Here is a 12,386-nt window from a genome sequence, read left to right as displayed (position 1 = left end):
AATAAAATCTATAAATGGTGGTGAACCCTTAACTACAGTACAGCAAATGGTGTCAATCTGTGCGTATGTTATCTCATTGTAGATATAGCTGTTCACTGAAGGCCTCAGAGGTTTGATTGGGAAGATTAGTGAACAACCACCATTGTAAAGAAAAAGTACCACAGGTTCAGAGAGAGATAATTCAAGCAGGGTTAGGTTATAAAATATGCTTCCTAAAGCTTCAAACATCTTCTTGAGCACTTTCAATACATCATCCAAAAATGGAAAGAATGTCCAAAGGCAGACAGTCCCCCTAAACTGGCAGGCTGGACAAGAAAAAGCAAGCAGCCAAGAGGCTCAAGTGAACTATGCAGGAGCTGCAGAGCTCATGCTGACAGGACTATGAGACTATGAGTCGCAATATTGATTTGAAAATCAGTTTATATGTCAATTAATTTAAGAAAATCTACACAGAATCAAATAATGAATCATTATAAAAATATAGAATGATATTATTTGAAAAAAGATTGTGCTGAATGTTGTTTGTTTGCTGTTTTATAAGCATGTATATAGAGAGATGGACATCTGTTTTGATTACATTTATTCTTGTTTCAGTTTTGCCCGAGTTTAAATTTGGTGAGTAAGCGGTATATGTATATATTTAAATGAAATTAGTAGAATAAAATACAATGAACTCATTATTTATAGTCATGACTGCAGTAGAGAGATTGCAATGCATGTTTTGTAACATTTATTTATCTGAAAATAATTTACAACTTTTTTTATAAAAAGGGCCTGTTACACAGTCAACTGAATGTTTTAGTGTAAACTGTAGTGTGAGATATATTGAATTAAGACGTCCCTCCCTTCATGGGACAAATGTGTAATAGGGATTAATTACCTGTCACATTATTTTCCAAGGTAAAAATATAGTTGTAAATAAGTAATTTCAGTCATTACAAAAACAAACAAACTACTTCAAATACAGTGCATACAAGTGTTCACAATTTAGGATTTTGGTCATTGCATTTTTTCTGGGCACCTGACTTTTTTCACGTCCGCACTCGTGTTGAGAACGTCACGTGGAACCTTCTTCTCCAGCCTTAGTTGCACGCCGAGGACTTTCACGCCGACGGACTGGAATGACATAATGGTAAACAGAGTAAGGTGAGTCTGATTTATCTTCACCGGCTGGAGCATGGCGGCTGTTTCGCTTGCAGACACTACAGCATCGCTCCACTAAACCTCTGTGGTTGTGTCCAGAGTCAGTGAAACATTGTCTGAGACGTTAAAAGACCATCGAGCCGTGATGGAGAGCGGCTAACGTTAGCTGTTAGCGCCTATTAGCAAAGGATAAACAGGCCCAATTGGACCCGGTTTGCCTGTCAAATATGAGATTAATGAAACGACTTATTGTGTTAATGGGTGGTAGCTGTAAAAACACCCGTCTTTGGAACATAGTAAATTATTAAAACCATATAAAAAGCTGACCATGACTTTAATTCGGTCGGTACAAAGATGCTGAATGTTAATGGACTCGGAGGCAAACCGCTGTGTAGGACAAGTTGATAAAAGCTGCTGATTGATGAGCTCTGACAGCTACTAGCATTACGCTGAGGGGGGAAACTCTTGTGTAAATATAAAAATGTTTTAATTTTTTTAAATACAATTTTTTACAGTTTCGTTCTAGCTCGGGTTCGGGTTTAACATAAAAGAAAATTGACCCGATCTGTATTTTATTTTGCTGAGAATAAGTAAATTGCATGTGTAATGTAAACATAAGGTGATTTGTATCGGATGTGTGTATTTGATAATTTTTATACATGATTCATTTTATGAGTTTTTATTCATAAATGAAATGCAGCTTTCTTCTGATCCAACATTATTTGTAAAACGGAAACAAACTGGTAAATGTTCGTGTAATGTATACTATGGTGTGGTTGTGGTTAGGCTTTCACAAAACTTATAAAAGTTAATTTAATATTACAGAGAACTCTTGAAAAGGCAGTATATTGGTGTCCTGAATTCAAGCTCTGCATATCAGTAATGGAGTCTGACTGCTGTAGAGGCCCTCGCTTGATACAGGTGAAGATGCTAAAAGTCACAGAGCACGATAGAAGCATCTTTATTTCTTTGGATATCTTCACCACAATGTAAATTTTTAAAAAAATATGGCAATCCTATTCCTTTCTGATATTTGGGAGCCTAAGTTCTATTAAGTCTAGAAGAGGGATGCAAAGTATCAATTAATATACTTTAATCGAAAGTTGATTAATCTTATTGTTCGACTAACAATTAATTGATAAGCTCATGTATCAAGAGGGTCTTTCCATAAGCACTATTTTTCTTTTATTAATACTAATATATACCAACACGAATATATTTTTAACAGTTTATTGTGCCTTCTGCATTAAACACTGACTGAATAAAAAAATTGCGATTCCTTTCTCTCATATATTATTGAACTTAGACATTAATAAAATATAGCAAAACAAAACAGTAACCTATTGGGTTACTGATTAGAAACAAGATAAATAGAATAAAATATGTGACACACTTTTAATCATGATGAAGTCCTTCACCATCAGCCGTGCTTATTGGCATCATGTCACATTTTTTCCCCTCATTGCCCTCTGCTTTTCTGCCATCACATCATCGCCTAGCAAATCTGTCATTTTTAGCTGAGAAGTTGACGCTACTCCGCCATGCAGCTTGGCTGAATGGTGCTATTTAGGTGGTAACTTAAGGAACTTGTTTAGTGTTTATATTAAAAACAGAACCGCATGAAGTGCATTTTGCATCGTTGTCTTCATTAAATAGTGTCAATAATCCCACACCAGACTCTGGGCCATTTCACATTGCTGTTCCGGCATGTCTGCACCATGATTAATTCTCTAATTACTATCGTGTTCTGGCAGCGCCGCCCTCTTCTGGACTGCGGCCACACTGCAACAGTGGGAAAAAGATGTCTAAGTAGGCACCATCAGTTAACCGCGTGGACACGTTTTAATCCAATAAACCATTATTTAGCACTTAATTGTAAGTCAATTGTTTGTTTGCATCCCCAGTCCGGGATTTGTTGGGAAATAGTGTGGAAGCAACATAAATTAGCAGGTTGATCCCTTCAGAGTGTCCCCTCGGAAAATCTCACAGAAAGTAAGACATGGTGTAAAAAATACCCTGCATAATTTGCTGTGGGAGGCCTGGAAGGAACTTCCCTTTCGTCCCATTAGTATTATAACCTTGAATGTATTTGCAATATTTATTAGGGCGTTGAAGGCAGGATAAGCATAGCTTAAGTCAGCACAAGTCATCGGTTAAAGTGTTCCCTGAATCAGACGCAGCCCCCTCCAACCTACAGCTGCAACAGAAGCGGGTCTCTTACTCGTGATTATATAGATGCTTATTTTGAGCCCAAATAAGTTCAGAAACGAGCCCAAAAAGACACAAAAATTGTTTAAAAAAAATACAGTGGAGATGCAACCCGTTTGTTAGGATAGTAAGAACATGTGGATTTATTCTGAACAGACTAAATATTAAAGTTGGGAGCTTATATGGTGCTTCTTTAGCGGACTGAAGTAAAGGCCTATTTCACAGTTTAGAAGAATGGAGGCTGCATTTCTTCACCTTAAATACTTTGTACAAACCTAAATATGATAGTAAGTGAACACCTTTAAAGCTTTAGGTAAATTGTAATAAAATAATGCAGTCTAAGGTGAGACCCACATACAGTCTCCCTTAAAATGGCTAAAATTACACACACGTAACAAATCAGGTTCTTTGGGGCCTCCAGAAATGGACTGGACGAACTTGGAAATGCTTTGAGCGACCAAGAGGTCTCTCACTGTCTGGAAAATAGTCTAAAAGTGGAAGACAATGAGAACAACTTCCAACATGGCCAGGTCTGGTCGGTCAAGATGGTTCACCCACAGAGACCAGACTAACGTTTGCCTGAGAAGAACAGGGAGAAAAACCAAGGACATAAAACCAATTACAGCATTTCAGTAGAGGTGTGAAGTAGAGGTCATGGATTGGATAAACTGGATTATTTACTGCACATGTTGCTTTATGAAACCTTAAGTTTCTCCAAAATGTTGTTAAATGTTTGTCTTGTTCTCATTAACCAAATATCACACATTGTCTTTGAGATCTGTGACCCGCCACAGCTAAAGTAGGAACAAGTAGGCAGAGCACAAACGGAGAAAAACGTGAAAAACCTTCAATTTCTGAGAAAATAGTGATTTTTGTTTTATTGCAAAACATGCTTGTTGAAGTTATGAGGAAACCCCTCGTTGCTTTAAATGCCCATTTTGCTGTATGCAAAGTAATTCAAATCATCCGCTTTTGTTAACACCCCCCTGGCTGATTAAAGGCTGATAAAGAACCTTTGTTTTCGCACTAATCTTCTTTACATAGTGCCAATATTGAAATGGTCATATCTTCTTCAATTCTTTGTTGTTTTGTACATGTTTTGTCTCTGTGGAAAGCTTAGAGTCCACTCTTTCAGAACCTGTAAATGAGTCAAAACGGGGAGACTTGTTCCTGTTTTTGCTGTAGCCAGAGCATGTCGTAGCCATGCTGGTCAAAAGCTGCCTTTACATTTCGCCACACCACTCCAACAATTGGTGACAAATGTTATCCCACTCGTGGGCATCTGTGAATCATTTCTGGTCCGTTTCAAGACGGCGAGAACTCTGACGGCACCCGCGTTAGTCATCAAGAAGCAGCTCCTTAGAAATTTCCCACGGGGAAAAAAAAGCAAAAACCCACCTGAGTAGTTGTGTCCAAACTGTTGATCGGTAAATATAGCAAAAGTAGTTACTGGAGCAAAAAAGTAAATAAAGCAGTGTATTTCGTATGAGATGTACTTGTAATATTTTTATGGGCAGAAATAATATTTTCTGCAGCAGTGAGCTGGTAGGGTGGTTTTGGCAGTCGGTGTGTTTGCTTGTGATTCATCTCGAGTTCAGGAGGAAGTTCAGTGAGCAGCTGATGAACTCAGAGCTGAGTCTGCAGGCACATGGTGTCATTCTAAATATGGTGGGTGTACGTGGTAAAACATTAATGCAAACCGGACAACACAAAGCATTTGCTCCAAGGTATGTGATTAAGCCACAAAGGTTTTTAAAGTCAACAAATAGTGATAATTGATATTGGTGGCGTTTTATAACCTTCTATTCCTCACACAACTGCATTTAAACTGCTTACAAATACCTTTAAAGAGTTGATGATCTAAAGTGACAGAAATGGGGCCTGAAATCTGGGGAACCCTGCCGTTCTTTCAATAACGCTATAAATCTGATCAATAATGTTTTAAATCTAAAGTGACTTCCAGATCTCTTTCCTTCAGAAATGACGCTACCGTGGTCGTTGGTGTTAAACCTTCCATGTTTAGTTTAGTCTGGAGAGGATAGAAACAAAAACATATATCTGATAAAATATCCTGCGAGGGTTTTCGGCTTTATAATTTTAGCCTCCATGTCAAAAAGACAGGATACCACTGATATAAAGAGATAATTACATTATTTCGATTAAAAAAAATTATATGGAAAAATTGGTCTTTAAACTGGGAAACTAATAGCAAAAACAACTGCTAATAAAGTGAGTGTCAGCAATATAAAGCTAGATGTTGCCACTCTTAATTAGGGCCCAAAGTAGCGTAGTGGACTAGTGGGCAATGTGTTGTTGATCCATATGAAAAATTTAGATTTGAAATACATGGTTCAAAGGTTCAAGTCAAGCATTGGGCTGCCACGTAATCGGATTCAGCTTTTTAAGTTTTGATTATGAATATTTTTGTTACGCTCTCAGCACAATACAATAATATAGAAACACTGCAGACAGCTGATTGGTCAGTTAGTCGTCTTTGTGCAGGAATTAAAGCATGTTTGCAGCGGCATACGTTAAATTTTTTCATGAAATTCCTTAAACCCCTAGCACACAATGTTTGTGTGCTAGGGGTTTAAGGAATATTGAATCTCTGGATTAGGGTTCTTTTTTGTTGCAGTTCATATTCTGGTGTTTGGGTACAATGGTAGACATGTCATTTTAGGTCTTTTGTGTGTCTGTGTTTGTGTGGTGGTGGTGGTGGGGGGTCCTAAAATAAGAAACAGGTCTAAATCCTTGGGGCTTCAAATTGGTAAATAAGAAAATAAAAAATATTGCAGCATCCACAAAACCCCTTTAAAAAGTCCCCTTTGTGTCAATCTGATTAATTCTCTTGGATGATTTGTGCCTATTGGGACCACCAGACATTGCTGTCCAGTGACGTAATGTGCATTAAATAATTAATATATGTAGCAGAAGAAAAATCAATAGGAGCACAAATGACACGGCGTATATAAACAGTATATGGAGGGAGGAGGATGAGAAAGGATGAGCAACGTCAGGCAGATGGATGGAAACCCCACCCAGGCCTGATTCCCCGCCGCTCAGTCCGCTGATAAGCAGCTGAGGAGGAAGTGGAGCATTGTTTCACTGGGGCATATATGGCAGAATGATCAACTCTATTCAGCTTATCGAGGTACTGTTTGTGTGTTTGATGTCGCGTCTTCTTTATTTCTTATCTGATGTTTGCCTCGGCAAACTCCTGGTTTAAACGAGCAGAGTCGGCTTAAGCAAGAAGTGCTTTTGTTACGTAAAAAAAAAAATGAATCACAGTTTTATTACGTTCAGTGCTGTTCTTGGTTTTGATCTTGTCCTGACTTCCTCTTTTTCTCTTCTCCTTTTTTTTTTTGTACAGCAAAGACCCAGACAGCCTCAGTCGGTATATCTCAGAAACACCTGACAACGAAAGGAGTTGTTCCTTCGGGATTTCAGTGTCCGGATAGACAGAAAAAATTGAGCCATCCTGAAAATGGTTCTCTTCTTCCATTCTCCGAATGTCCAGAAGATTCAGATTTGTCCACGTAAATGCTAGTTTTGCTCGGTGGTCATGATTGCAGAAAACTTGTGCCGGTCCTGGAAAACTGTACTGTGATAAGCTTTGTCGCTCAGGGGAACGCCCGTCCTGTCACAGCCATGGAGGGTCTTGAGCAGCTTGACGTGGTGGGAGATATAAGCCCAGCTCTGGAGGCAACGGAGGACTTCATCCACTGCATGGATCGGATCCAGGGTCAAGGCCCAAGCCTCGCTCAAACAAGCAGCCGCCAGCCTGTGAGGCAGCCTAAGCAGCTGCAGGAAGTGTCGAGCGCGGCTCTGGGGAAGCTGAGCTCCAGCGGCGTGTGGAATCTCCTGGCCGGAGAGCAGCCGGAGGTGGGGCCCCTCGGCCTGGCCTGGGCCGACAACTTCAGCGTGCTGGACCTGGGGATGGGCTTGAGGCACGGCAAGAGAAGCCGAGCGCGCTCCACCAATGACTTGGTGGCGCACATCCAGGAGTGCGCCAACAACGCTGGAAACTCCTCGTCCAAGTCGGTGTTTAGGAAAGGGCACAATCGGTCCAGGTCTGACGTCAACTACCGTCCGTCTGCGTACACGGACAACGGGCTGCCCACCGTGGACTGCAACACGCTGAAGAACATGATCCTCAACCAGCAGCAGGACGGTGAGTGCATAACTCTCTTTCATTTAATTATACTGATGAAGTAAAAGAGATCACAAAACAGATTGAAGGTTCCTACTTTACTGATCATGTAGTCTATAGCTATAACATTTCTGATAATCTACAGTATTCCTAATTCTTTGTTTATGATTACATTTCAAAAATACTATACTAGATTTTTGTGCTCTAATTTCCTTTGGTTGGATAAAATTAGATTTTTTGTTTCTTTTTTATCAAATATTATCTTTCAGGTAAAGCCACTTTTGCCCCTGGCCCCTGGTCTGTGGCCCCATGTGTGCTCGGTACTTTATCTGCATTTTTCTTAACCAGGCTGGTTTTGTAGTTTGTGCTTTCACTGGTCACCGTAAACTTAGCAGTAGTTCTACAGTGTTTTGGAAGCAGATATTTCTGACCTTTTTATTCACCTCATCCCAAAACAAGACTATTGCGTAGTGTCAGGAGTATAAAAACAGAAAAGACGCAGAAATGGATGTCACGGGAGTTCCTTTGCCAATGTTAGCAACCTGCTACATGCATGCTGTGAGTTCCAGCTACATGTTTGGTAGAAGTTCTCTGGGCCATTTAAAAAGAAAGAGGCTGAAAAAGGCAGATACTTGCTGCTCTTGGCGACAAAGGAGGGGACATCTTTAACCAAGGACGATCTCTGAAGACTAGGGACACTTTGAGTGAATGTTTCAACCAAAACAAATGGCATTTTTGCACATTAGAAATTCCATGACAAAAGTACAAGGCAAGAGGTAACGCTTAAACCCTTGACCTCTATGAACGTCCGTCCGTCCAATTTTGAAATAAAAGTAGTGAAAGAACCATGTGCTTCCGATGGTGAGAGACCGAGCGAGAGCTTTTAGCAACAAACTAAAACGTAGCAGATTTACGTCGCTCCGGGTTTTATTCCCACCCTTTTATTTAAAGTAAACTGTTAACTAATATATTCTCTCCCCAGCTCATGAACTCGCAACCTGGCAGACGTTTATGAGGGTAATCATTGTTACTTAATCCATGTCTCTGTGCTTTTCCAGTTTGTCCCCCCCTGGTGCAATTTTTCTCATTTAGGTGAACTGACCCTTTAATGACAGCATTTACCTAATTGGACATGTATGCTGCAAATTGTTGCTCTGACTCTTTGAAGATGATGTCATGCCCTCTGTTGACCAAATCATTGAACCTGAAGTATTCTCGATTCTCACCAGAAGGCTGGCCCTTACATGCGAGAGGCATCCACACCACCTCCTCCTCCTCCGCTCTGATCGGCAGACCATTCACTGAAAAGCTTTCTCAGCTTTTTGAGAGGCTTATGGAGGACAGAAGTCCCCGACTATTTGTGCTGCAGATCGGGGCGTGTGCTGTACTTAGGCTGAAGCATCCCCAGAGAAAGCAATAATGATAGAAGATGATGATAACTTAAAATGACACAGCTGTGGCTTGACCGCTCATATTCAGACTGAGAGCCCAACACACACACACAAACACACACACACACACACTCGCAGAGAGCCCATTTGTTTGTGTGTTTTGGCTATCCGAAGACCTGAGGAGATCCGAAGGGATCCTGGGGGATAATAGCCCGTAATCCTGTCAGCAAATGGACTCAAATGAGGCGAGAGAAGAGGCAATCCAATTACCCGGCCGCTGATACTGGCAGGATTATTTAGTATTAGCATATGTGTGAAAAGGTATCAGGCTGTTTAGACTGGCGAGATGTGCACTGAAAGAAGAGAAGTAGGAAAAAGACGGTAATAAGCAGAAGGCAAAGTGATTTGGCTATGCCTCGCTGTGCCTCTTTATACGCATAAATAACAAAAAGGGGGCCTGTTTGCCTTTCCATTAGTGACAGCTGGGGATGTTTAGATGGTAAATGGAAATGATTAGCACCGTTTTTGGTAAACAATATGCATACTGGATATGTATTTGGACCAACAAAGTCTGTGTGAAGCTTCTTTTGGAGTCCTTTTGGCCTTGATTAGCAAAGATCTTTTTTGGTTCTAAAAATTTCTACGTTTCTTATACACTAGATCCAAAAAAAAAAAAAAAAAACTGTTGGTAGTTCATTTGTCAAGTAAGATCAAATGTGGCATTTCATTGTGAGACAAAGGGAAGAATCAGACACACAAGACGTCCGAGAAAATCCGCGAGTACCTCCAGTCTGCTGATATGCCATTTATTTAATCATTCAAGGATATCAGTATTGATCAGCGGGTCAGGATATTGTTTTTGCTCTTTATTATGTAATACGACCAAATAAAATATGTATTTTCGATATTAATGCTGATATTTGCAATGACTGTATTGATTATGATAAATCCCCTTTTCTTTCTTCACCATTACACAATCTCCCAGCCACACCTGGAGAGCTTGGGCCGCTAAAAATATAATCTAAGTGTGGACAATAAGCACAGTTGGAGACAATGCAAGTGGGAGCATTTATTATCAACATGCAAGGAATGAATGGATGACACTTGAAATATAGCATCCTACTAAATGCTGTGTCCAATGGGACCTTTGCGACCGTGATAATTCACACACTGATATTACGTTGACAATCCTGGTTAATGTATTGTGCAGCTCCACTGTCGCATATTAGCCTTTTGTTTGAATGTTGGAAGCTTTTGACTCTGTGGCACGCCCATTTTGATCCCCAGTTCAGCCATCATGGGTGCCGTGGCGCTCATCTGCCATGTATAACGTACATGCGTTCTATTGCTACAATTGCTACAAAGTTACCGCAACGTCACAATAATATTATTCAGTCTTGACTCTACGCTATCCAGACGCTTTACTCACCTTGGCATGCTGGATGCTTGAAACTGAAGCTTAGAGCATCACATAACTGTCTGATTCATTCAGCTAATAATTATCTGACAGCTTGGGTCAGCTCATAGAGCATTGTGATTATGTTCACTGATTTAATTTTTATGGCCAGTCAACTTTTTTTTTTATTATATAAAAACAGAAAATCAAACAATCTGTGAACTCACGGAAAGGTGAAGTCTTGAAGGCAGTAGAGCTCTGGGAAATCTAGCCCCTTAATCCCAGTATCCACAAATGATTGAGAACAGGTGCAGATCAACACCGACATACAGACTTCAGAGAAACATACGAACTTCAAAATCCCCTTTATTTCCCCACGTTTAGACCCGTGTAACGCGGTTTCTGCATATTTGCCAAGATAAGTAACGGCGTGACTGTAGCTCAACACTGGTGTCTCCACCCAATGTCTGCTTTTGATGAATATTCAAGTTTTAATATATTTGTACGTTTATCTTGGTACCAATGCACACAGGCATTGTGCACCAAAAACTCGCAATCGGTTGAGTGATTAAAAAAAAAGGACTTTAATTTAGAGAACTGATTGATGTATTAACACGTAACAGCAAGGAAAACTGTTTTGCCTGTTTTGCAATTGCCTGATTTTATAAATTAGAGTTCTGCAGCATGATTGAGTGAAACACTTAAGAGTTATTTAGTGTGACGTATTGGTTATGATTGAAAGCTTGTTGGGCTATTAGCGTGTGATAGGAACATCCAGCAGGTAGATGCAGAGGCTAATTTAATAAAGCGGGTTTTCCTCTCCACAATTCCTAATTCTCATCTCGACTCTCCCAAGCGTGAAGTCTGCCAATCAGTTAGGCCCAATCCGAGTTAAACCTATTTGCATATTTATTTATCCCTTCAGCAAAAAGCTTTGTTAACATGCAAAGTCCGTGATCTTTAGTGACTCCATGTCTGCTACCGGTTTCATAAGATTGATGAGAGCCTGCACTCGCCACCCTTAAGCTAACCAGAGCTATGAATTATTTCCCCCTTTTTACCCTTTACTAGATGAGTGATCCCATGCATTAAAGAAACAAAATGCTTTTTTTTTTGCCCATTTATTCTTTGTGTTGTGCATTGCAACTAAATGAGATTGTCACACTGGTTTAGAAATTGATTGTAAGTGATTTTTGTTATTTTAATTAAAGAGCTCCACCCAATAAGAAAGGCTTCTCAGATATACACAGAGCAGTTTTAAAGCTTAAATAATAATTTTAAGATACCTTTGAAAGCTGGAGCTGTATTTGTTTTTGGCAGGGAGTAAAGGGTATCTAACTTAGGGTAACTAACAGCCTCCATATGCTGCTCCAACAAGGGTAAACAAGTTTGAGAAAGCAGTATTCTGTCAACATTTCACCTCTAAAATGCATTGCTTATATATTTGTTCTGGACATTCATCTGGCTCGACACATACAGTATTTAATACGCTCATGTCTAATTTATTATAAAGACTACTTTTGTTTGCTCACTTCCAAATTATAAAAAAAAAATGTTTTTCTTTAGTTTCGTTTGGCATGTTTGATCTTTGTGTGAAAGCTGTGTACGGCGTTTTTGATAGTGTCCTGCAGATGGTTCTTTCTGTTCCTCTTTTTTTATCTGAGAAACTGCTCTAATCTCTGTCTTGTATTAAAACTTGTCCAGTTTATTGTTGGTCATGACATTTGCTGTTTAATGCCTCCCTATGGTTGTCTGTTGACTAACAACACTATGAAAATGGCTGGGAGTCAAATTTATGAAAACTTGATGGATAATCCTGTAGGCAGAGGCGGTACTAGTTGTTTTGTTTTCTTTCTTTTTTTTTTTTTTGTACAGACAAGAACAATTAGTCTGTGATAGACTGGTGACCTGTCCAGGTTGTACTCCGCCTCTCGCCCATTGACAGCTGGAGATGGGCACCAGCACCCCTCATGACCCCAATAGGGATAGATATGTTAGAAAATGGATGGATGGATGGATGGATGATTTGTTATCAGAATGAAACAAAGAATAACAAATGAATGAACTTTCTTATCACTGTGGGAAATTTAGAAAAACA

The 12,386-nt window shown here is 39.8% G+C and overlaps 1 protein-coding gene across 2 annotated transcripts in view; it reads left to right on the top strand.

The window, feature by feature from the left end:
* Positions 1–1,074: 1,074 nt before the first annotated feature.
* plekhm3 (pleckstrin homology domain containing, family M, member 3) overlaps positions 1,075–12,386 on the top strand; it is a 48,160-nt gene continuing 36,848 nt past the window's right edge. The window contains exons 1-2 of one of the 2 annotated variants that reach the window (XM_036132800.1): positions 1,075–1,146; positions 6,722–7,522. In XM_036132800.1, the coding sequence (XP_035988693.1) occupies positions 6,892–7,522 (631 nt within the window). In that variant the 5' untranslated portion in view covers positions 1,075–1,146; positions 6,722–6,891. Of the gene's footprint in view, positions 1,147–6,014; positions 6,503–6,721; positions 7,523–12,386 lie in introns of those variants that run through there. The other variant, XM_036132801.1, reaches the window with a different exon arrangement.

The sequence above is a fragment of the Fundulus heteroclitus genome, unplaced genomic scaffold (genome assembly GCF_011125445.2).
Source record: "Fundulus heteroclitus isolate FHET01 unplaced genomic scaffold, MU-UCD_Fhet_4.1 scaffold_542, whole genome shotgun sequence".
Taxonomy (NCBI): Eukaryota; Metazoa; Chordata; class Actinopteri; order Cyprinodontiformes; family Fundulidae; genus Fundulus; species Fundulus heteroclitus.
This window is presented reverse-complemented; position numbering and strand designations above follow the sequence as displayed.